This window comes from Synchiropus splendidus, chromosome 12 (genome assembly GCF_027744825.2).
Source record: "Synchiropus splendidus isolate RoL2022-P1 chromosome 12, RoL_Sspl_1.0, whole genome shotgun sequence".
In the NCBI taxonomy this organism is placed as follows: Eukaryota; Metazoa; Chordata; class Actinopteri; order Syngnathiformes; family Callionymidae; genus Synchiropus; species Synchiropus splendidus.
The window spans coordinates 12,079,953-12,104,192 of record NC_071345.1 but is presented as its reverse complement, the minus strand read 5'-3'; the positions used below and the strand labels follow the sequence as shown (position 1 = coordinate 12,104,192).

General features: G+C 42.9%; 3 protein-coding genes across 4 annotated transcripts; all 3 read left to right on the top strand.

Annotated features, from left to right (window-relative positions):
- The first annotated feature begins 2,522 nt into the window (after positions 1-2,522).
- LOC128768830 (transmembrane protein 100-like) lies at positions 2,523-4,365 on the top strand. Its single transcript, XM_053882032.1, has 2 exons — positions 2,523-2,684; positions 3,108-4,365. Exon 2 carries the CDS (start codon positions 3,134-3,136, stop codon positions 3,560-3,562), a length of 429 nt encoding a protein of 142 aa, XP_053738007.1. The 5' UTR covers positions 2,523-2,684; positions 3,108-3,133; the 3' UTR covers positions 3,563-4,365.
- A 660-nt stretch (positions 4,366-5,025) lies between these two features.
- si:dkey-17m8.1 (C-Jun-amino-terminal kinase-interacting protein 4) lies at positions 5,026-15,543 on the top strand. 2 transcript variants are annotated; one of them, XM_053882030.1, is made up of 29 exons: positions 5,037-5,120; positions 5,557-5,642; positions 6,526-6,782; positions 6,854-7,048; positions 7,125-7,245; positions 7,316-7,386; positions 7,464-7,528; positions 7,660-7,738; positions 7,817-7,974; positions 8,034-8,278; positions 8,692-8,749; positions 10,587-10,739; positions 10,806-10,839; positions 11,093-11,220; positions 11,292-11,345; positions 11,410-11,550; positions 11,617-11,749; positions 11,814-11,909; positions 11,976-12,023; positions 12,150-12,291; positions 12,370-12,412; positions 12,493-12,573; positions 13,188-13,255; positions 13,757-13,905; positions 13,975-14,146; positions 14,257-14,370; positions 14,561-14,659; positions 14,723-14,809; positions 14,876-15,543. In XM_053882030.1, exons 3-29 carry the CDS (start codon positions 6,681-6,683, stop codon positions 14,992-14,994), a joined length of 2,955 nt encoding a protein of 984 aa, XP_053738005.1. In that variant the 5' UTR covers positions 5,037-5,120; positions 5,557-5,642; positions 6,526-6,680; the 3' UTR covers positions 14,995-15,543. The 2 variants fall into 2 exon arrangements, with proteins under 2 accessions (XP_053738006.1, XP_053738005.1); XM_053882031.1 differs by lacking the exon at positions 5,557-5,642 and having other exon boundaries at positions 5,026-5,120; positions 11,814-11,900.
- A 2,897-nt stretch (positions 15,544-18,440) lies between these two features.
- Positions 18,441-23,116, top strand: LOC128768248 (coiled-coil domain-containing protein 106-like). Its single transcript, XM_053880999.1, has 8 exons — positions 18,441-18,543; positions 18,963-19,026; positions 19,119-19,217; positions 19,889-20,110; positions 20,206-20,262; positions 20,338-20,598; positions 20,667-20,828; positions 20,897-23,116. The coding sequence occupies exons 2-8, from the start codon at positions 18,963-18,965 to the stop codon at positions 21,211-21,213; spliced, it is 1,182 nt and encodes a 393-aa protein (XP_053736974.1). The 5' UTR covers positions 18,441-18,543; the 3' UTR covers positions 21,214-23,116.
- Positions 23,117-24,240: the final 1,124 nt, after the last annotated feature.

Sequence of the window (24,240 nt, the reverse complement as noted above, 5' to 3'; positions counted from 1 at the left end):
GTTCATGTTTTCTGTTTCAGTTTCCCCTGGGAACTCCAGTTTCCTCCCAAAGTCCAAACACATACAGAGACCAATAGAGACTTGTCTCCAAGGGTGTGTGTTGGTAAATGTTCGAATGTTAAAATATTTTGTGTCTATATCATGTGATTCAGGGTATCGCCCTCCTCTCTCCAAACCAGAGGGAAAAAAATGTACTTATGATTTGAACATGGAAATGCGTCGTCTTGCTATCCACTTTTTCCCCATAACAGCCCTCAAGGCTCTGCTCACCAGCAACTGTGTGAAGCTGAGGCATCTGCACAACAAGATGCATCCTCAAAATCAATGTTTACAGCGCTGTTTTGAGATGCTCTTCCTTGAGACACAAAATGTGGCTGAGTTCAGTTCTCATCCATGAGGATCCTGACTTCCTGTAGCTCACTCCCTTCAGTACTTTATGGAGTGAAAAAAAAGTGTGGGCAGAGAGGAACTGATATTTTTAGGTAGTAATTCTTGTGTCAATGTAATTGTGTTAAGTTAGACTCAGGTGTTTTTTCCTGGCTAGCGCTAGCTTCTTCAGGAGTTATTTCAGTAGTGGCCTTTCAATTGGTTTAGTCGAGCGCTTACGACTAATTCCGCTGAACCATCTGTCCAAGAACAGCTAACCTTCCACCCCTCGATCAATCCCCTCAGGACCTCTCGTACAGTCTCACTGTCAAGCTCACGTTTGCTGCTCGGTTCGACGCCAGAACTGTCTGAATCATTTATTTTTATCATAAAGTGTATTTTTACATTTTCGACAGTGTTTTGAATCTCAAGTTTGATGTATAATACGACATGCAGAAACAAATTCTTCTGAAGACAATCTGAGTAGGAAAACATTCTGTTTAAAACTGCATTTGAAGAGCTATTAGTTTGAACTGCAGTTACCGTGTTTTTCTTTTTCAGTGCAGGATTTACCTCTAGATAAACTAAGAGTGACTATTTATTGGATTACCTGTGCCCCGCCTTGTCCCAGCCGATCCAAGATTTAGCCAATTATCATCTCCAGCATCCTGGCAAACCGCCCACCACGTGGAAATACCCTGTTAATGCCACAAAACCTGCGATGACACTTGACTCTTCTATGAATGTGTCAGTCAACAGTCACTTCTTACTGAGGAATTATCAGTTCATATGCGACAGTGCTGTGCAGCCTGGGGGACACGTGCAGCAGTTACACAGCCCATGAGTGAAACAGACACCATATTAATGTCAGAATGAACCGACCTTTCTTTAGCTTTACTAAACGTATCTTTAATAATGTAATTTCTCATCCATTTTCTATAAAGTTTTTCACAATATAACATGTTGTTTCATTTTATTTTCATTCATTTTGCGTTTAGTTTAATGAAAACAGCACCAACAATAATAATAACAATATATTTTGTATGGTTTTTTTTTATAACATGTTTTGAATCACTTTATATGCTATAGTCTGCTAAGTAGTTGTCCTTTTATTCTACTTTTCTCACAAAAAAAAACACTTGGAAAAATGCACAATTTTCATGACAATGCTTGTTTATTTCCATATAATTATGGTATAACACAACATGTAACAATTACCTTTTTCTTCTATAATAATGTGTTTGTACTATCATTGTATTACCCTCCAAAATGTTACACCTTGTAACATCTCCCTCATACAAGCATTTATTTTAAACAATTATGAAGCAGAAAGTTGAGGGCAACTCAGTTCAGTTCAGTTCAGTTCATGTGGCCCTGTGGATAAATCAGATGGTCACCTGATCCTGAAGGGTGTAAATAGCTGTCAGTTGGTTAGCATCAGCTGCAACAAACTTGAGATGTCTGAGGAATTGGAAACAACATCTGAGAGATGTTATTGCCATGGAAAGTGAAAAGTTATTTAGAATTGAAATAGTAATGGCTCATAGGTTTTCAGGTTTTCTGTAAGAAACTTTCTAGATCGTCACTTTCATAGTTTCGCACTACATGTGTGTCTCTGAATGTTTTTAAGTGATCAATAATGCAGACAAAACATTGTTTGTTAGCCTGGAAATTACAATAGATCTAAAGGCAACATCAAAAATGACCACTGAGACACAAGTGGGGGTGAAACTGATTCCAAACTCGACAGCTGGAGTCCTGATCTTATTTTAAATGGCCTCAAATTACATTTTTCAAAAGCTCTGTTTCATTAGATTGACATGAAATAGAGGGAAAATAGGTTGGGTATACTCCTGTTTCATTGTTTATCGGATCAGTAATATTTGTTTAACTAGTCGCAATACGGCTTTAATCAATCCAGACTGTTTCTGCAACAGACCAAAGCTCTTAAGTCAAAATGTCTTCCAAATACAGGTCTGGCCAGCAACATGAGTAGGGGGATTTCTGAGCAAATCCAAATATTGTTTCAAGAGAAAAATGCTCTCACAGCTCAAACAATGCTTCGCCGGGGCAAAAGTCCAATCTTAGGAGCGAAAGAAGGAGGCAAAGAGGAAGGGAGTTGTTCGCAGATAAATATCAGTTAATGGCTCGTAATGAGTCTTAATGACAGACAAGAGCTTCCTCCTGGACACAGGGAAAGAGGAACAAACAACAATCTTCACAATTCATCCAACCATTTGGGACGTCCTGGGAGTCCGATGCACTCCGGAGGACTTGTGCAACTCTGGCCAAAGCGCTCAGAAAATCTCAGCTCAGAGGTAAGTGGCCATGCTCATCTTCATATTAATATTCATAGAAATTGTTGAACAAGTGGTACTGTAGTGTTACAAGTAGCACCTGTGCTTGTAGTAGCAGCGATACTTGTCCTGCGTCTGGACGTGACGGCAGCATTCATAGTGATAATGTGCTGCTCTTTTGGTTGAGAGAAGTTCAACCTCAGAAAGCATTGTAGCTTGTAGGTAGAAAGTGAGAGCTTAAACTCTTGCAGTGCATTGTGGGACTTGCAAATAGAATAAAAGAGGCAGAATAAAAGAGGTAGTGGTTGAAGCGGTCAACAGTTTTGTTTGTATCACCAGTTCCACTGCGAACAATGAACAGCCACTCGCTTTAGTCAGACTAAAATTTGACTGCAACCTCTTCAAGATATGTAGTTGTAATTAATACTTTGCTGCTCTTTGCAGGAATAAAATAAAAATCCAGATTAACCATGACAGCTAAATTGGAGACTCTCGACCCTTCTGCTCTGCCATCTACGGTGACCTTTGACCCCAAATCTCAGACAGTCACCCTGCCAGGCGGGATCGTGTCAGTGGCGGGCATCACTGTAATAACTGGCGGGGCGGAGCTGTCCTGTGGATCCTGCATGCTGGCCTTTGGATTTTGGGGGACTCTGGTTGGGTTGAGCTGCGTGTCCGTGGGCCTCTGGGATCAGATCCACCAGGTTAAAGTCGGAGCTTCTCACCTCCTGGGACTGGGACTGGTGATTCTTGTGCTGAGTTTCCTCGTGGTGGGAAGTGTTGTGGCTTTTTATATCTTGACCAGGAAGAAGACAGTGAGCTCACGTCGAGAGAGGGAGGATGGAAAAGAGGTTCTTGTGGAAGACAGTCAGAGGGTTATTAAAAAGGTCACAGTGTGATGTGACAAGCAATTAGAACTAAGCTGTGTTCCTGCTCAGTATATCTTTTACCACATATGTAAATAAGAGAACACACACAAAAAATGTTTTATTAGAAATATTATTTTTGTATTTCTTCACACGTTTTGATATATGCCAAGTGATTCATTCATTTTCAAACACAATGTTAAATCATACTGTATACTCAATAAACATGCACGTGCATAAAGAATGTGTCAGACTTCCTTCCAATGAGATCACTCTGTAATCTTCAGCCTGTCTAAGGAGATGAGTTCCTTAATTCCTTAAATCTCTGGGAAAAACTCATTTATTTTGTGATGGTTTGACTATATGCTTTATTGTCGTAGTTTATTCTGCTTGTTTTTCTGTTTAAAATGCTCTTTATAGCTTTTGAAATGTTTTGGGGTGATACATAATTTTGCATCACATCATCGTCATGATCAGAAAGTGTTTTTTCTTGTCCGTTACACTCAGCAAGATAACCTCACCAGGGCGAAACCCAACCTGTTTAATGAATTTTTAGTTGAGGAATTTTCATCCTCGAACTAAGCAGACCATTTCAGTTGCAACTGGAATGGCTCAGGTGAACAAGGACCAGCAGGCAGCATTCGAGTTTTCCATAGTGGTGAAATAAAAATAAATATGAAAATTAATATTTTGTGTATATTGTATTGTGTGCATTTAGAAATTGTTTTGCTGACACATTACATTTTCCGTCGAGCGGGAAGGGAGGTGTGGAAGCAAATAAAAAATATTTCATTGTACCTTAGGTAGTACGGAGATTTTTTTTTCTTTTTTTCCTACAATTAAACAGTTTTCGCCGTGGCTCGCGTAGAACGACAAGAAGTTGCGCTCGCTACAGCTGCCACACTGCCTACCCCTGGTGGAGACAACGGGAACTGCATTGAATTTTCTGTTCTATTATTTTGAAACTGAACTATGCAAATGAATAAATAGTAGGTTTGGAATGACTGAATTAATTTGAACGGTATACCAGTTATCATTTGTAGCAGTGATTATCAATTGTTTGAAAACCCTTTACAGCCAAATGAGTTTCCTTATCATAGTGGTATTCTTTTGTGCGTCCATTGAAAGAGAATTTAAAAAATATATATTTATTTATCAACGCTCCAGGTTGTATACTACACATTGTATACATAGCATGAAACGAGTGAAATGAATATAGTTCACTGTAAAATCAATAAAACGACGATTACAGTATAAAAAGACTCGTTAAAGACTCAGGTATGTGAGGTATTGTGACAGGTATCGGACTTGGCACCAGGTCACCTGACACACCGCTGCAACCTTCCGTGATCACGTGTCGCTGTTCAAGTTTCAGGAAACTTTTCAGCGAGCGGAACACCCCTCATCCCGCCTTCGCCCTCTTTTATTGGTTTAACTGACCCGCTGCTCTTCTCCGATTGGCCAATTTGACGTCATATCGGTCGTTGTCAGAGCAAGTCCCGCCCCTTTCAGTAAACTCGTAATTGATGTCTTCGCTTGTCAAAAACGACTCGACTATCAGGAGTTTCAACAAACAAAAGTGACGCGTTTGGTGAGTTTGATAAAAAGCCCGTCGATGAATTTGTCTTGTTTTTGTCCGGTTGTTGCTAAAACTGCAGTTACGTTTGCCAAACTTGACTTCCAGCCGCTGTGAGGTGTCCGCTGTCAGTCACATAACTTATTTATAGTCAATAGACAAGTGAACAGAATTGGCTCTAAAGTGCTGTTGTGTGGCTGAACCTGCCTGCTGACTGCAGCTATACGTGCATGGTTGTTTACGTGGGTGCTTATAGGAGTTCCGTGTCACTCACCGACGCTTGCTGTGTCTGTGTGTGTGTTTGGATTACAAAATGATGCCAAACCATGTTGGTCCTGAACCATTTAAACCTAAAGGAAACGTATTTTTTGTTGTTAAAAGTGTCTGCTGGAGTGACTGATATGTGAACAGAACATTGGCTCCACACATTTTGCCACTTTCTGTTTTACAGTACAGAACAGTGGTCATAGGAAATGCTCCACACGTTGTTAAATCGCCATTTGGAGAAGAAGACAACCTGAATATTGATCTACATCGGTTGGTTTGCTTCATATTTGGGATCACTGTTCTGTCATCTGTGTGTTGTGGTAGATATGCAAGATCTGTTATATCACATTAAACGTTATGTTGCAGTAGCTGATCGAGATTATTGTATTGATAATAGCTGTTATGTTTGCTTTGCAATTTTGCATCTCATTTATGTTTTAATATTTTGCCCAGAGAAAAGTGAATATGCAGAATTTATGCAGCTGCGATATAGATACAAAACAGCGATTTCGGCAGCTAGTAAGTCAAAATAACATTATTTCCTAGTTTATAAAGCAAACAGAGAAGTTCTTTTTTCATGTATGACCTTATAACAATACAACGCCTTTTTTATTTCTCGTTTATTCTGTTTAAATCCCTTCCAACATATGGGTATTTGGGTTGGAATCCAACCTCCAATGGCGCTGCTATTACTTGCTGTCAGTGTACAGTGCTGCATATACAGTAAATGTGATGGAAGTTGATGAAGTACACCGTCATTCCCTGCAGATTCAGGGTTTATTCCTTATTCCCTGGCCTCCACGTCCAGAAACGCTCAGGTATGCCTGGAATGTGGTCAGAGTCCTCTTCAAAGTTAAATCTATGTTTTTGGCTGTGATAAAAAATCGAACCTTACATACATATTATTGCACCAAATTCTTGAGAGCATAGATTTTAAATGAGGTCTTAATTTAATGGAAATTAATTTTTTTTATTAAATTATTAGAGTTCTTTATGTAATTTGCTTGCGGTTTCGCCTAAGGTCCGGTTCATTATAATGTCCTGCTCAGTTAATAGACGCTTTGTTTTGCTTGTCACAGGTCACCAAACCGCATCACAACTTTACAGTTCTGCAACTAATTCTTACTCTGACATGTGTTTATCTTTCTTTTAGGATGGATCTTTCACACACATCCTGGAATCAAGCGCTGAGTGCATAGGCACTTCTTGCAGAACATGGGTGGTGTTTGGGTCTCCAGACATGACCAATTGACCAAGCTGTTTCGCTTAAAGAATTTTGAAATCACGTGTCGATTTAAATGAAGTAGCATGATGGAGTACAGCGAGAGAGTTCTGTGTGCCTCTGGTGAGGTGGAGCTGGATCCCAACATCGTCAGTGAAGAAGCAGGGAAGCTCTATTCAGAGCTGCAGGTCTGTTTCCCAGCTTCCCCTGTAATGCTCTCTGTTAAGGTTGCTAACCCTGGCTTTGTGGTCTTTTGCAGACTGTTATCGAGACCCATGGAGAAGGTGTGGTTGAGTCCCTGCTGCCCATCTTTGTCTGGGTGCTGGAGGGCCTGGCCAGCTGCAAGGCCCAGCTGAGAGAGCGAGAGGAGGAGGCAGAGAGAGAGAAAGCAGAGCGAGAAGGTCTGCTGGAGAGATACCAGGCAGAGAAAACCCTGAGAAAAGACAGCCAGGAGGTGCTCGGCCTTCCCTCATCATACTTTAAGAGGTTCTCTGCTGTCTTGAATGTCTGAATGACTGTGTATTCTCCAGAGGTATTTGGAGCTGGACGACCAAATAGAACAAGAAAGGAGAGCTATGAGAGTGAGAGAGAAGGAGCGAGAACGGCGGGAGAGAGAGTTGGAGAAGAAAGCAAGAGAGCAAGCAGATCAATGTGAATACTTTTGCTATTGAAAGACACAGTTTACCTGCTACAAACATTGACAGTGACTTGTTTCCAACAGTGGTGGCCCTGGAGGAGCAGAAGGCTAATCTAAGCAGAGAGATGAGCACATTAAGAATCTCTCACAACAAGGTGTGTAGCACAGGTGTGATCTGCCCCGCTGCGCGTCATCATGTCTCATACCTGCATTTGTCTGCTTCTTTTTGAAGTTGTCTCACTCGTATCGGGAGCTGATGGAGAAAAAAGCAGATCATGAAAGAGATTCTTCTGAAAGGTGTAACATCACACTTTTTCACTGATCTGTGGAACTTAATCTCTTGATAAAGTAGCTTGTGTTAAGCACTAAATGTGCTACTTTATTTCCAACTTATAACCTAAGTGCTTATAACTATCTGTTTTATACAGATCTCCGATCACTAGGAATCATTTACCGTCAAAGCCTGGTGAATTTCAACCGAACCATGTGTCCAACTTCAGTGAGCAGGTAGCAAGAAGCTCAACGCTGTGCATCACTTTTATGTGTTCACACAATAGTGATTCATGTTTTGGGATTTTTTTAAAGCAGACTTTCCAAAGACCGCATTCAAACTCTGGCCCTCCATGTGTGGAAGATCTTGTACCAAAGGAAGAATCTGGGATCGACATTGTAGCCAAGTCTGATCAGTTTGTCAATGACATCATCAGCTCCACTCCAGAGCTGAGACCCTTCCACAGCAGCAGGTAGAGATCTCAAGCTCATTTTGGTCCTGCAACTCACCAGTTTTTCCCATCATTCCCAGCACCCCGGTGAGACCAGCTGAGACGCGAGCAGACGACTCACTCCAGACCAGCGTGGAGGAGGAGATGAAAGAGGTTGATGTGGTAGAGGAGGTGAAAGAGAAAGACCAGGAAGCGGAAGGCGAGGAGGAGCTGGAAGACGACAGCGTGGAATGGGAGCTGCGCAACACAGATTCCGTGTTCTCTGAGTTGTCGGAGTTGAGCAGGGATTATGTGGAGAGCGTGGACCGAGGAGTCAGCATCAGAGGTAAATACAGAGAGAGCAGACCTTCTTACAACACATGTGAGGCATGTGAGAACACACTGGATCGTTCAATCTTTCTTCATCAGACATGAATAACCAGTAGTGACATGTCACTAAAAGTGGTGTTTGCAAATAAAATAAATATACAATAGAAAAAATGTGCGATGCAAAACAGCCAAAGAAGAAAGAAATGTAGAAAACCACATTCATTTCTGTTCTATTCATTTCAGTTAGAACACTTGCTTGTTTGGTTTTTTTTGTTGTTGTTTTTTTTGCTGTTTGTGTTGCTCTTTTTATTTTTACCTACTTTGGTGATGTACAGTAAATACTCCTTACATGTTTTAAAGGTGTGTTAACTGGGTAGACACAAACCTGTTTTTATTTGGGTTTTTCTCTGTGTTTCCCCTGTCTTCCAGGCAGTTCGGACCAGTTTGAAGAGATTCTTTCACAGTATGAGGAACTCAAAGTCATCCAGTAAGTTTTGCTCTTAAATCCTCACACACTGTCTGAACTGGTCCCGTGAGCCATTGTTGCCAGTTAAGTGGCCGTAAATTCTCTAAAGAGATTGTGCAGCTTTTAATTGTTCAAAGGAAAAAGCACATTAGCATTACAAGTCTAATTTTACAGTCTTGATACTGTGCCCAGGTTGCATTTGCTTGATGATTCCCATCTCTGACAGCTTGTAGGCGCATTTCTGTGGAGCAGAAGCATCATAAATTGAGGTTGCCAATACAATTCAAGGACAATTGCATCATTCAGAATGGCGCGTTTGGAAACTGTTCAGTGACTTCAAAGCAATGGAACACTTTGAAACAATGACCTGGTTACTGGTGCCAGTGAAGTTTCAAAGAGTTGTTGTTTCTTGCTAGGGAGTCAAGTACAGTGGTACCTCGGTTTTCAACCACAATCCGTTCCAGACGGCTGTTCGAGAAGCGATTTGTTCGAAATCTGAATTGATTTTTCCCATTACAATGAATGGAAAAAGTAATAATGCGTTCCAAGCCTTAAAATAGTCTTTTGTAGGAGTGAATGTAGAGTGTCTGCTGCAGGTGCGCTGTTCCTCTATGTGTGTGGCCGCTGCATGTGGGAGGGGTTGCCGAGTGAGTGACGTCTCTCCAGAAGTGAAGAGGTGCCCGGTGCGTGTCCAGCTCTGAATGTGCGCTTCTGTGCAGTTTGGCTGTGACAAAGTCATAAACCAAGTAACGCTCTGTCCCAGACTCGCCTCATCCCTGTCCCAGCTCCAGCCCACAACAGGACATCAAACCCTGGAGTGTGCGCTCCAGCACCTCCCCTGTGACACTCTACCACGGTCCAGTGCGGAGACAGGAAAGGTTTTACACCTCAATATGAAGAATAAACAGTCAGTAAATGTAGCTAACGGGACACGTCTGCATACAGAGGCTGCGTTATACACAATAACAAAGCGCCTCGTGGGTCAGCTGATCGGATCGCGCACGTCATGTTTTTCCTGGCTTTTTTGGGGGGTGTTCCAGTTCAGGATTTTCGCTCGAAATCAGAAGCAAAAACATCTCGAACTTCGATTTGTTCGAAGTCCAGGACGTTCGAAAACCGAGGTACCACTGTATAAATGAATTCTGGACACAAACAAGTCTACAATTAATGGCAAATGCTTTCTCATTTTATTTGACACAAAATTCAACCAATATCTGCGATTGATGTAACAGTAAGTTAACCTCAACAATACTTGTATAAAAAATAAATAATGTGCAACCATGTTGAATGTTAGTTCAGCCTGAAGAAATGTTGGTTAAACCCAGTACTGTAATATTACTACATTGACATACAAAAAAACTGAAATGGAGGCTAAACGTCAGGTTCACTGTGTCATTTTCTTCCCGGGGTGAGGCTACCTTACAAACATCAAAATAAAGTGCAATGTTTCTCCAGGTTAAATGAGCAGGCAGACTGAATGAAGTGATGTTTAACGTCTTGGCATAGAACACACATTTAAATAACATCTGCTATGATAAAATGCACCATTCTAATACCATTGATTGTTTTATGTTTTAGAATGATGTTAGAATGATGGAGTTATCGACGCGCAGCTCCCCCTGCTGTTGCAAAGAAGTATAGATCCATATAATCACAAGCAGCAAAGCCAGATGGAGACTCGCTATTTCAGACAAAAAGACATGAAGCTGCAGAAGAGTTGATGGTGCTGAGGTTTTCATTGGGATTAGAAATGGGAATGCCATTACGGCATGCTTCATTCCTGTCCCAAGAAGCATCCTTCTCACATGACATGGAGCGTTTACAAAACATTTGTAGCTATTCTCTGCTCATCCTCCAGTGAGATGACGGACGCCGCTCGCAAGGCTCTGATTTCCAGAGTGGTTGAACTGATGGACGATCGGACAGCGCTGCAACTGGAAGTGGCCTCTCTTCAGGAGACGCTCTCTCGGTTAGAGGGACGAGTGAAGGAGAAGGACGAGGAAAATAAAAGGTCTTTCATCTGTGTTTCATTCTGGCAGAGTTGTTATATTTAACATCAATTCTTTTCTTCTCACAGGCTTCGGGAACAAGTGGAGGATGAGGATCCGGATGTGAGTTATGATATTTCACAGTCATGAAATAATGTTTCCATTTACGTTCAAGTTATTCATGATCAAAAGGATTCAATTTGAATAACTTTGGCCATAGGGAACATTTTCTTTAGCACCGAGTTGGTGTCATCACATAATTTTAAAGTCTGTTTTGCGAGCCTGGTTTTGTTGCTGTGAGACAGCGTCCTTAATCTAGCTGCTGCCGACATGCTGAACCGTGAATGACGAAGCACACTTGTCCCCTCGACATCAGGCCTTGCTGCCCTCCTCCATGCGCCACTTCTCCCGCTCTGAGATGGCTCGCGTCGTCATGGAGAAGAACCAGTACAAGCAGCGTCTGTTTGAACTGCAGGAAGCAGTCAGGCGCAGCCAAACCCTCAGGTAGCACAAGTGTTGAGCATTCGCCTCCAGCACTGAGAGCTGATGTTTCCGTACTATGTTCCTATTTGCAGAGCCTCCAAAGAGGAGCGCTTCAGTGATGAACGAAGGTCAAGTGTTTGGAGGAAGTAAGCGGAAGTTTTAGGTTGCAGGTGTATTTTCATGTGGTTTATAACGTCTCCTTTCTTCAAGGTTTAACCGCTTTTTTGGCCTCTCTAAAGAGCCCTTGATCCTTCCCTCCGTTCCTTCATACGGTCTCCAGACATCACAGTCTTTCAGTCGCCCACCACGGGAGTCTTCACATCTGCAGTCAGTCAGGAAGTCCGAGGCTGAGTACGCTGAACCCTCCTGACTCGTGGGTTTGCTCTTCAGTCTCTGACTGAGCTGCTCTGTGTGTAGATCTTCTGCTTCCTCTCCTCGTGCTCGGAGAAGAGAAGTCTACAAGGAAGTGCGCTCTCACATCTGGGGCTCCCTCGGGAAACGGCAGCTTCATGGATGGAGCGTGCCACTGGGAAGTGCTCAGGTCGAAGAGGTGACTGACGAAGAAAGTTGAAGTTAAGTACTTGAATATTAATCATAATGTTTTGCGGTTGAAGGATTCCCAGAGTCCAGCTCCGGAGCCTAAAGATGTTCCTGTTTTGATGCAGCTCAGATTGTTGGACCAAAGAGACTCCACAGCCAAAGTAAACATTGTCAGTGTTCAACAATTCAGCTGCAACCCAGAGTCATATCCAACTCAATATTTTGTGTCCTTTCAGATGAACTGTGCGGTCGCAGTTCCGCCAGAGATCTCAGGAGAGGCAACAGTAAGCCAGTCTTTGCTTGGCTGAATAGTCTAAAAATTCCTTTGCCGTGCTGTCACTCATCAACCCTGAACCCTCTGTCCACACTCACCGCTCATATCCTGCTTAACTGCTGTTTGCCTCTGTCAGTGTTCAGTGTGGGTAGTGTCTGGCCCCGCCTCCAGCAGTGAAGTCACAGTCATTGATCCCGCACGCTCCAACACTGTCCTGGATCAGTTCAGCCTCCCTCCCACTGCCCCAGCCCTCTGCATCTGTGCTGTGCCCCCTGTAGGTCAGTGTTGCTGCGTGAGCCTCAGGTGTGGTGGGAGGTTGTGATGGAGATTTCACTGAAACACATTTGTGACCGCAGGTGAATCTCGGGGAACTGTGTGGATCGGAACACAGGAGGGAAGGTAGGGTTCCCCCAAAATAACTGCTCAGTCCTGTGTATAATAAAGTGAAGGGAGTGTTCATTCAGCATGTGTTCTCCTAGTATTCTTGTCCACCCAGCATCAGGTGGAAGGAGAAGATGTCTTTACTCTGCCTCACTCTCAGAAAGTGTTCACTCACTCACGTAAGTTCCTCCTCTTCTACACACGTTTGTTCTACATCCATATACATTGCCTCAGTTCTGCTTCCAGCCATGCCCTTCAAAGTCACACCTACAGAATATGAGTCCGTACCGTCTTAGCTTGACAGATTCAACCCTCAAAAAGATCCACATGAACATATCTAACTAAATAACCACGTGTTTAACAACTTGTGTGTGTTGGAATGTTGCTACTAATGTCTTGACAGGGTTATGTGGATCCCATTTGTATTATTAACAAAAACAAAAGTTTGTTTAAACTGCTCCAAAGGAGGCTTCAAATGATTCATATATTAGATTTTTTTCAAAACCAGACCAGACTCTAAGGAACAGTGCGTCAGCCATTTTTGTAGTCTTTGATGCTCTTTCAACGTCATGAGCATTTTAAGTTGAAATAAACTTTCATGTGACTGTGGTCACTGTCACTGTTCATATGCCGTTCTTTTAGGGTTGCTCAATACAGTTGCTAGAGTTTTCACGCAAGAGTCGTTGCTAGTAGTATCAGCACATTGTCCAGCAGTGGTGAATACCAAGGGGCAGTAGCTCCAGTGTATAGCAGGAGCCTCTTTAACATGATGTTTTCTGTTCTTGTTTCACAGGTTTTCACAAAATCAGGTCATTGCCGGTTTTGGAAATGGGACATTAGCTTTCTTCTCACACAACTCAGGTAATATTTTACTTTTTTTCATTGTTTTCAGTTGCGGAGAAAGGAAACAGTGTCACAGTGCCTTATTCAAGAAAGTTGAGCTGCAGAATCAGAAACACTTTATTTATGCAGAGGGAAATTGCTTTTTGTTCCAACCACAACTCCTGCTCAAAATAAAGGAGTAATAAAGAAGAAAGAGAGATTGGGTAACGTGGAATGTTACTCAAACAAACTTGCAAGATAAAAATATAAAATGAAAATAAAGACATAATAATGTACACTACTAAGTGCAAATGAAAAGAACCATCTAAACAGTATTTACAGTGTAATCCCATATAAAAATAAAGACACATGCACTACTAAGAGTGAAATAAAAAAGAACCATCTCGACAGACTGTGAGCTCTTGAAATGCACCAGAAATAAATGCATGTTTTTATTATATTACTACTATGGTTGTTGTCTTTACCACTCTGATGACTGAAAACTCATAGTTTGCCCTGCTCTCTGCTCTGACCTGACAGGACATTGGAATCTGCAGATACACTCAGTCCTGCCTCTTGGCTCCACCCCTCTGCAGCCCATCCGCTGCTGCCTGGCAAGAAGTGGCAAGCTGTGGGTCGGCTATTGGAACAAAGTCCACGTGGTAGACGTGAAGAGCAAGAAGGTTGAGGTAACGCCTTTGGCCCGCTGTTTATTCTCATTATTATCAGATCTCGGATGTTCCATCGCTGTTTTCCAGCAAGTCTTCTCAGTGTCGGAGCGCAGCGAGCAGCAGGTTCGATTCCTGTGTGCCGGCGGCAGCGGTGTTTGGGCTTCCTGCCGGCTTGATCCCATCCTCAGGCTCTTTGACTGGACCACTGGACGGCCTCTGCAGCAAGTGGATTTCTCTGCTGTGGTCACCAAAACACTAGGCAGGTTTAAAGTTTGGAGCATATAGTTTTGTTAGAACTGTTCCCCAAAGCTCTCACACCACTGTGTGAATGCATTGAAACTGAATGCTGTTGTCGTCTCTCCACCGCAGGCCAGGCCTTCCTGACTCTGTCACCTCTTCAGATCTCATCTCTCAACATCATCTCTGGTCGACTATGGGTGGGCACTGGAGGTGGAGCCATCGTCTCCATCCCCTTATCAATAAGTAGGCATTCCTTCAGTCGCGCTTCAATGTCATTGGCAATAACTAATATGAGGCTGCTACAGGTTACAGCCTGAACCTAACGATATATTGAACTGTCCCATGTCATTTTCCATTTGAATAACCAGCTTTAAAGCCACGCTGGTCATAAAACATGGTGTACTCAGTTGCCCTGATGCTTCTGTGCCCACAGCGTCTGAGGACGTCTCTATTCCTTACTGCTCCACTGGCTCAGCCCAGCTCTGTTACCACGGACACCGGCAGGCGGTGCGATTCATCACTGCGGCGCCCGGTAATGGTTGTCACCTCGCAGCGCCCTCTGTTTGCGCAGCAACTAACCTGCCTTTGTTCCCAGGTTGTTTGATCACCTCTCCTGGCAGCGCAGTCACCACCTCCCTGCTGGTCATCAGCGGGGGCGAGGGCTACATCAACTTCAGAATCGGTCAGAAAATGTGCAGTAATTCTCAAATCTTGTCTTCAAATCTGACCCGTGTGTCTGACTCTCCAGGCGATGATGCAAGCGACGACTCTGCTTCTTTAACCCAAGCGACTCCACAGCGGTCCGAGCGCAGTCACATGATCATCTGGCAGATTCCCTCCTCCCCTGTCCCCGGTCCTGCCCTCTGACCTGGTGGACTGTGCTCTCTTGTCTCATGTTCTCTTGGGCAACTGGAATCAGTCTCTTTCTTGGATTCATGTTTACCCTTGTCAACTGGATTATCAAACTGGTGATGCTGCCTTTCCCTGCTTGTTCCTCTCACTGGATGAACACATGAAGTTTTGCACTGAGTTTGCGAAAGGCAGTTTAGTGTCTCATCAGTGTAGCATGAGCAGCCACAGTGTGTTGAGGGCTGACGTTTTAGCTGCAGGGCTGAATTGGACGTGTGGTGCCTTTTAATGTACATTTGTGCAGAACATGTATAGACCATCATTTTCTCTGAAAGAACCAAAGATGCAAATGTACTATTTATTTGACTGTCTTTCACCAATGCCATGATTTGTCTTAAAGTGTTATGTGCTTTACTTGATACACAATCAAAGAGCGAAATTCTTTATTTGTTCTCTGCAGTATTTATGTGCAGGTATTACTTCCTATGTCCTCATGTGACTGTATTTTTCTTTCAGAAACAATCAACTATGGGATTATGATTCTGTTTATCTGACTGTGATTAAACTATTCAGATGGATTTTTGTTGTTTTATTTTCCAATGTATTTCTCATTATTAACCAGTATAAATAAAAATGAAACCTACATTGCTTTCCAGTAGAGATATGAGATTCACACAGGTTTTAATGCATGTACATGTACATGCGTGTAACATCTAGTAAAAGTACTTTTGAAGTACTTTTTCTCATAGAAAGGAGACACACACACACACATATATATATATATATATATATATATATATTTCATGAATAGACTCTCAACAGGAAGAAATATAGTTTTGTCAAGGTACTACATGTAGTTTTACAAGCTTTGTTGCAGCAAAGTAACTTTTCTCTGTCACTGTTTTCATGTGCTAAATGATGTTGCTCCTACGGTGACAATTCAAGTCAATTCCGCTATGAAAGAGCTGTGTGATACTCTAGTTGTTTTAAGTGTTTATGTGAAACTCTCTTGACAGAGATGAGGTCAATGTCACCCAGCAATATTGACATGCTGTATTGACAATGAATGACTTTTTATTTCCCGAACATCGTAAGTCCACATCTGAGACAGTTTGGAGAAGGAACAATGACGTATGTGTTTGTTTGCTTGCTTTTAAGTACATTTTCTCAGTCAACACCTTTTTACTTTTTTTAATCAAAATAATATATTTATCAATGTTACATTGATAAATATGTTGCAGTGTATTTGTGATGCAGTCAATAATTCGACCTGTTATCAGTACAAACACTTTTATTTCCTACAAACCACACCAGCAATTCATCTCATCTCCTTCACTTCAGCAGTGAAACAAACATCAAAACTTACAGCGCATCAGACCGAGTGTCACTGACTGCTACAGCAATAGCACTTGCCTTCTGCTTGCTCCTTTCCAAACCGAGTTTATCCGGGTCTTCACTCTGCCTCATCACACCTGCATCTCTCCTTAGTTCCCATCACAAAACCTTTGTTGAGTTCACTCATCAACTCCAAGCGTAGAACACCTCAGTTTGTTGGGCAGCTTTAAGCATTTCGCTATGGTTCTATGAAGATCATGTGTGCAGAGGTAGTGGAGTGTAATAGGCCCTGAAAGTCAACTTTATTACTCACCAAGAGGAAAGGTTCTCCAATGAACCTTTGCATCACTGCCAAAACCAACATTTGGTGTCTTCGTATTTTAGGAAAAAATCCTGTGTAAATCATTGCCTCATGACAATGTGGCACTGATACAAAAAAGTCCACGTCCCTCTACACACGTAACACTGCCAGCACAGAGCGTCACCTGTCTGTTGAACAAGCAAGTCATTTACATGTGTTACCTGCTTATATTAAAGAGCATTGCAATGAATGAGAACACAGCTTAATGCCAGTCAAATACTTTAAAACTGAGAGTTGAAACCAGAAAGTCTTTAGAAAGAATCTTCCAATGTTTTGCAGTAAAATAAACAGCAACGCTCCCTTCACCGCGGGTTCAGTCACCAGATCCTGTGTGGAGGTTGTTTATGTTTCTTTAAGTTTGGTATTGTCCAGCGCCTAAGTTGAGCTGCTGTGAGTGGTGGGGATCCTTATCCTGCGGCTCAGCGAGCGAGCAAAGCGGTCCACAACGCCCCCTCCCAGCTCCCTCTTGGAGGTGAGTCCTTCAATGTTGCCACTGTACCACAAGACCCACCCGGCCAGAGAGAGGAGGACCAGCAGGGCTCCAGAGTAAACCAGCAAATCCCCAAAGTCTCTCCCCTTGATCTCCAGAGGGGCGAAGACACCAAGCAGCAGGGAAATGACTCCAAGCAGGTCCATCAACAGAGCGAACACCAGCGCCAGTTTACAGTGAGACAGACCATCGTACTTGGTGGCCATGGCTGCGGAGAGAAAGAATATGGATAAATATGGAGTGAAAAAAACATTTTGCTAACTCCTTTGCCACTTGTTTAAACCACAAACTTTATTTTGTTGTGATAAAATAATGAGTATGAGTAAACTTTATTAATTCAGAGGGAAATTTTGTTTGTAACTTAACATGCTCCGTAAATTACAAAATATAAATATGAAATGTAAAATATAAAATGTTAAATACAAAATAATTTGAAAAAAGCCCTCAAAAAATATACTTCACATAAAGACGCACATGGAAGCGGGCTATGTACTATACATAAAAATAAAAACAGATTGAGGTGAAAAAAAATGTGGCAAAAAAATATCGTTGTCTGTTTGTACAGTTTTATTCCCACAGGAAGAAAGGATCTGAAGTGGCGCTCAGTCTTTCAGATGGATCGTCTCAGTCAGACCATAAACTGAAGCCACTATTTCATTTCTTTTGCCCGATACACCTCACTCAAACGGCATTCAGGTCAAAAGTAACCACCGCCTGTTCTGGTTCTGCAGCCACCTGCTCGACTCGTTCCAGAGGACTCTGTCCTCGGGACTATTTCAACCACAACAAGGTCCAAATAAAAGCGTTTTATAACTGGAAAAAAAGAAGACGAATGACTTACCTCCAAGGTGCGGAGTTTATTGAGGGTATAAACGACACGTTGAACGCGTTTGTAGTCGCTGCAATGTTTGCGGCGCGACACTGCGCCCGTCAGTAAATACCTGAAACGTGACACCTTGTTTTACCTGGATTCGTCTACGGCGCATGTGCGCGCGCCTTTATAAACGCTTATATTTATGGATGCTTTATGTATCAATGAAAATATTAACAATATGTTTTAATTTGCCATTAGAAAATATTCAATGCCAAAAAAACAAGAAAACAGGCGATGGATAAAAATTGACAAAATATTTTTATTATTATTTTTAATACTAAAGAAATGTCATGCAAAGTGTAATTAATTAAAATATAGATTTTAAACGATTATTATTATTGTTATTTTGCCGGAGAATAACCCGGAAATGACGCAGAGCGGAGCTGAAACCATATGTAAATGTTATTGTTAGCTTGTTAGCTCGCGGGCGGTCCTGTGACATGGTGATATGACTGAGTTATAACGGCTTATTACACTTGAAGCTCAAGTTATTACAGGCGTACAGTGGTAAGTCTCGGCATCAGAACGTTGTCTCTGTTTCACTGAGGGTGTAATAACACTCAATCGACGGCGTATAAAGTCTGCGGTTTGATGAGAACCATTCGAATGTAATTTAATATTCACACGTAGCGAGTTGCTAACGTGATGCTAAGCTAACAAAGCACAGAGATGGCGACTACAGTGCGTGCACTGAACAGCACAACACTGACTAACACAAACATCACTACCAATTCTGTGCGGGGATATATCACATATTTCCAGTCAACTTTGTCTTTAGACGCGTTTCAAAGGAGCGAGTGTGAGGTTAACCTGTGACATCTGAAGGTCCCCACATCCCTCTGACCAGTAGATATGACCCACATCCACCTGTCTAAGTCCGACATGCTCATCCAAGTCCTCCACTAAGTGACCGGTCCTTGTTGTAGATGGAAGACCGTTCCGAAGCTGCGTCCACATCCAAGATCACCTCAGGTTCTCTACACCTGCAGAGTAAGTTGATGAACTATTCAGCATGAAGCTGGTGGTCCTGTCTCCATTTACAAGTCATCAAATGTATGTATCCCCACCCTTCTTTTGTCCAGCTCCTAAAAATGAAGAGGCATATGAAATAGCCATCCCTTATGAAGAGACTAACTTTGAGCAGCAAGGATTTTTCAATCAAAACGATCATAATTTTGATGGTGAGTAACACAATATACAGTAAATGTATCCCCACATCTCCATTTTAACAACCACTGCTGAGTTGTGGGAGCCACATTTTTACTAATGTTTTGCTGCTTCCCATTCATGAAAATAAAACAAGTACAAAGATGTGCTACCTTCCTCATCTGATCACATTGGGACTATACACTGCGGATGAAGGCATCGCTGAAGGCGTCAAAGCTATGAATGAAGACATGAAATTATGTAGTAAATATAAAGTGTGACATTACTCAAAATAGCAAAATAGACTCCCTTATCTTTGACTACTGCTTTGCACACTCTATTTGTTATGGTGAACTTCACGAGGTCACCACCGTCAATGGTTTTCTAATAGGTCACTGAAGGTCATGAAAAAGGATGAGGTTTTTGTCAACAAAGCGAACGGTCGCCAAAAATCTAAAACACACTTAGAGTTATTTAACATTTTTTTATTTGCTGCATAATTCCATAAATCCTACTTCATACATCTGATATCTTCAGTATGTATCTAAAATGTAGAAAGCAGTAAAAATAAGGTCAAAACACGGAATGAGAAGCTGCGTCCAAACTTGTTACCGGTACTGTTAGTCCATGCTGATGCATCTCTGCTGTGGGACAATTCCCTATATCTGCTGTTGTGGTTGGTGACGCCCTCGTCCTCTCTGCTCAGAGTCGCCTCCACCATCCGGCCCTTCGTCCGTCACCAACTCATACATGGTGATCACCAACCTGCGAACGCAGTTGCAGATCTCACTGGAGAAGAACTCGTGGCTGCAGAAAAGAATCGAGGATCTGGAAGAGGAGCGGGACTTCCTCCGGTGTCAGCTGGACCGCTTCATCTTCTCCACTAAAAGCCAGGGACCAGATCGGAGTGAGAGTTCCTACAGCAACGGTAGGGTTCTCCATGATCTGCATTGCTGTTGTAGTTTGCAAACTGCATTGTTATTCTGCTGCCACAACACTAACAGTTATTGTCTTTTTCTGCAGGTTATGAGTCGAGGCGCTTCAACTGGAGGGGCAGGAGAGAAGAGGAGCGACCGGCTGGTGAGGAAAAACGCTTTAGACGTCCTCATCATTTAGTGCGTCTGTCTGATGGTGTCGCCTCTTGGCTCCTCCCAGAACCAGCCAAGGCAGACTCGCAGCATTTCCCCTCACGCCAGTTCATTCACCGAAGACAAGCTCCTCCCACAATGGCCGCCTCCAAAAACCATGTGTCCAGCTCCATCAGCAGCCAGCTGGCCTCTTTGAACGCGCTCTTCCCGTCCACGCAGCCGCAGAGTCATCTCCAGAGTCACAGCCTCAACAGCTCCACTGCCGGCAGCAACAGCAGCAGCGCCGCCCGACAGTCCATGAACGAACTGAGCGCCAACGTCGGACCAGGTGACCCACCTCCTCCTTCACCAGGCTGTTTCCTTCACGACTTTTAGTGACTTGTTTTGTTTGAGCAGAGTCCATTTCTCTGCTGGGAGAGTCGGAGGAGTACCTGGACCACGAGGACTACATGGCAGAGGAGGACCTGACTTTGGGGGATGATGGTCTTCAAGACAACAGCAACAGACAACCGATAAAGAGGAGGCGGATTTTTAAACCTCCTCGGGAGCGACAGAGAGGTAAAACTGTACACTTTTCTGTACATTGTTACTGTGAAAGTACTGACTCTCTCTCTGCCTGTCTTCAGTCAAAGACGCCGCGGGAGTCTTGTTCCGCTACAAGAAGATCCTGCTGACGTACCAGCGACTGAAAAACATGTCCAAGGCCTTCCAGATCCACGGCGTGGACCGCAACACGGTGGCCTCCACGACGCCCATCGCAGAGATGCTGCTGGTGGCTCCGGAGAAGGTGGCCGAGGTCGGAGAGTTCGACCCGTCCAAGGAGAAGCTGCTGGACTACGCCCGGCGCTGCTACACGGTTCTGGACGAGGAGACGCTCAGTCGGGTTCAGGCGCTGAAGAAGAACAACCTGCTGCTGCCCATCTCCTACAGGTTCAGACACTGATCTCCTTTGCTGAAATCTTCACGCGCTCACAGGGATTTTTACCCGCACACTCGACTGCTTACTCTCAACCTGGTATTGCGCATTAGCACGTAGGATCACTGGGGGGCGCTAAAGATCCATTGAGTTGAAGACAGACATGAGATAAAGCTGTCAGCCAGGAGAGATTGAGTGTAAATCTTTAAGCGTCTGCAGGGATGTGGACAGAAGAGGCCTACAGACCTGACAGAGGCGTGTCTCCCGGGTGAGGCGTGTATGAGGGGTGGAGCCATGAGACCGTGCGCCCTCTTTGCTTCACGTTCCCCGACAGAGTCGACTGTTACTTCTCATGTCTGGCTCTAGCGTCGAAACATGGCCACTATTTTGACTGTTTCCAAGACAACACAGTTATGAGACTCCGTCCAGACTGCCCCCCACCCTTTTTAAATTTACTGTATCTCAGAGATGTTTCTGTCTAACCTGCGACTGTCGCTGAGTCACTCCCCTCAGTCAGTCCACAACCTTTCTTTGCTCCTTGAGATCCAGTCTTGAGGTGTTTTCTCATCAAACTGACTCTTGTCTTGCTCTTCTAAATGAAATGTTTTTATTTTATCAGATTTGAAAAATATATTATTTTCATTTATCCTTGTTGTTTTGCACATTAGAGGGGACCATTTACTGAGAGCCCCGTTTGCTCGACCCGACTCTGACTCAGAGGGCGGAACCAGCGTCTGAGTCTTTGTGTTCAGTCGAAGACAATGTTGAGACAACTGTTTAAATCAGTGTGTTTCACGGTGCTTGAGTCATAAAGTCATTCAATAATTCGACAGGACTCGGCACTTGCTTGGCACAAGCATCACCCAGTGTTTTGGTGGCAGTCAGAGCACTCTTTTTCTTCCCATGTATTTTGTCTGTTAAACCAGGATCTCTTCATACTATGGCCACGGTTTCCGTGTTCCTACAGGATGCGCTCAGTAAAGATGCTTTTTCCACGGGTGCTAAATATATAAATTAACATTTTCTCTTCCCCTGCTCAAGTTTCATATTCATTTCTGAGAAAGGACTAACTGATGCACAAAAGCTGCTCTGCCCCTTTGAAATACACGTACTGCTTTGATAGACCACGTTGGTGTTTTGAGCGTGAGGGTGTCAGTTCGTGCAAACATAGAAGTAAGTCCGTCCCTAAATGTCTTCTGCTGCTATTTAGTTCATTCTTTCACATCCAGTGAGTTTTTTTCTTTCTAATATTTTAACTCACAATGTACCAACATAAAGATAGTAAAAGTACTCAACTTGCTTGTGTTTTCTAATTGTTTTTTTATTTTTAATTGTTTCCCATTATAGTCTACAGTGAAATATTTAATACAAAAGAGTATAAATATGAAGAATTCCAGATAGAGTGATTCATGAAAATGAGTGCTGTATTACTCTCTTTATGATATTAACTGTGTCAGATTCTACATCTGAAGCAATACGACTTCTGCACTGCTCTGTTGTTCACTTCCATTTCATGTTAAAATAACGTGTTTAAAATGAATGTGTGGATGAGCTTGTTGTTTCCCCTACTTCACTTTACTCGCCTTTTTTTTGTTTATTTGCTCATATTACAATTGTGTTCCTCAAGTGTAAACCTCAACATGCGTGTTGGGAAGGAAACGAGAGAGAGAGAGAGAGTGGATGGAGCGTGAGAAGAACATTGATCTGAAGCCACGACATGTTTGAGCACCTTAACATTCCCACGTCCACCTTGTGTTGACAGAGTGGCATATGACGTGCGACCATCGGAACAGACTGTAGATATTTGCTTTTAGAGAACGTCAGTGTTTGTAAAACAAACTTGTTTTTGTTCATGTCATGTTTATTTAAATATGTATATCTCACTCCCGTGATGATTCTGCACTTACAGACAATGAGATTAAAAGTTGATTTTCCCTCAAACGTCCCACGTCTCTTTTGTGCGTCCACAGCAGGAAGTTTATCGATGATGTTCAAAGATGAAATGAAGATGTGTGTGTAATGTGGATCTAAGGAGCGGGGCTCGTTGCTGCCACCGTGTGGCCGCTTAGCGTCACTAGAGGAAAAGGCAAAAAAGCGACAGCGAGCCGAACCTGCAGCATCGCTTTGTTTACCGCGCGGATCGACGGCGGAGCGAGACGCCTCCATCTCTCTCCTCCTGGAATCGCAGTTCCCTCCGAGTTGACGGCGAATCGGCCCACATGATGACGCTGGTCGAGCAGGTCACCGACATGTGGACGGTGCCATGAGACCCGGCGGCATGGACCTGTTCTGGCGGATCCTGGCGGCTCTCAGCTTCGACTGCTTCAAGGATTCATCGCTGACGAGGTGAGAGCGCAGGATTCACGGGATTCGCCGTTGACATCAAGTGCGTTTATATCAAGCAGAAATGTCGCTGTCAATTCTCCTGAACATTCTCATGAACACGTCACGTTATCGTGTCTTCATCCGTTTTCTTTTCATAATATTGACCCCACAACTGTTTAAATCAAGTGCTAAAATGTTAATTTATTAAATCATACCTTCAAAAAAGTACAACTGTTATTATTACTATTATAATAATTAAAATGGCGATTCTATTTTTTTATTATTGACTTGGGCTGGTGGCCAAAAAATACGTTTAAAAATGTAAAGTAAGAATGAAATAACAATATTTACTGTAATATTAAATAGAAAAAACATGAAATTACTAATATTACAATGTTTTCCTTCATTACAGAAAATAATATCTATTCAATATCATCATTATTTATCATCATTTTATGTAATTTGCGGGGTCATTTTGTTCTGATCTTCATAATTCCCTTAGATAATCCCGATTGTGTAATGTCATGCGGCACGACGTCACTCTGATATCGCTTCCTCCATCGGTGGAGGCCGAATTGCCTCTGTGATGATGATGATGATGATGAGCGACTGCAAAACATCGTCCTTCATTCCACCGTTGTTATGACAACAGGAACCATGAGTCACCACAGCTGCCTACACAAGAGTCCAGATATAAAATCACAGTCGTGGATGATGTGCAGAACAACA

What these genes read in the sequence shown, in the direction of transcription:
- LOC128768830 (XM_053882032.1), top strand. Translation starts at nt 3,134, where the DNA reads ATGACAGCTAAATTGGAGACTCTCGACCCTTCTGCTCTGCCATCTACG.
- si:dkey-17m8.1 (XM_053882030.1), top strand. Translation starts at nt 6,681, where the DNA reads ATGATGGAGTACAGCGAGAGAGTTCTGTGTGCCTCTGGTGAGGTGGAG. An exon ending in ATCGGAACACAGGAGGGAAG is followed by an intron (nt 12,413 to 12,492) that starts GTAGGGTTCCCC and finishes GTGTTCTCCTAG; the next exon opens with TATTCTTGTCCACCCAGCAT. An exon ending in TTTCTTCTCACACAACTCAG is followed by an intron (nt 13,256 to 13,756) that starts GTAATATTTTAC and finishes CTGACCTGACAG; the next exon opens with GACATTGGAATCTGCAGATA.
- LOC128768248 (XM_053880999.1), top strand. Translation starts at nt 18,963, where the DNA reads ATGGAAGACCGTTCCGAAGCTGCGTCCACATCCAAGATCACCTCAGGT. An exon ending in TGAGAGTTCCTACAGCAACG is followed by an intron (nt 20,111 to 20,205) that starts GTAGGGTTCTCC and finishes CTTTTTCTGCAG; the next exon opens with GTTATGAGTCGAGGCGCTTC. An exon ending in AGAAGAGGAGCGACCGGCTG is followed by an intron (nt 20,263 to 20,337) that starts GTGAGGAAAAAC and finishes GGCTCCTCCCAG; the next exon opens with AACCAGCCAAGGCAGACTCG.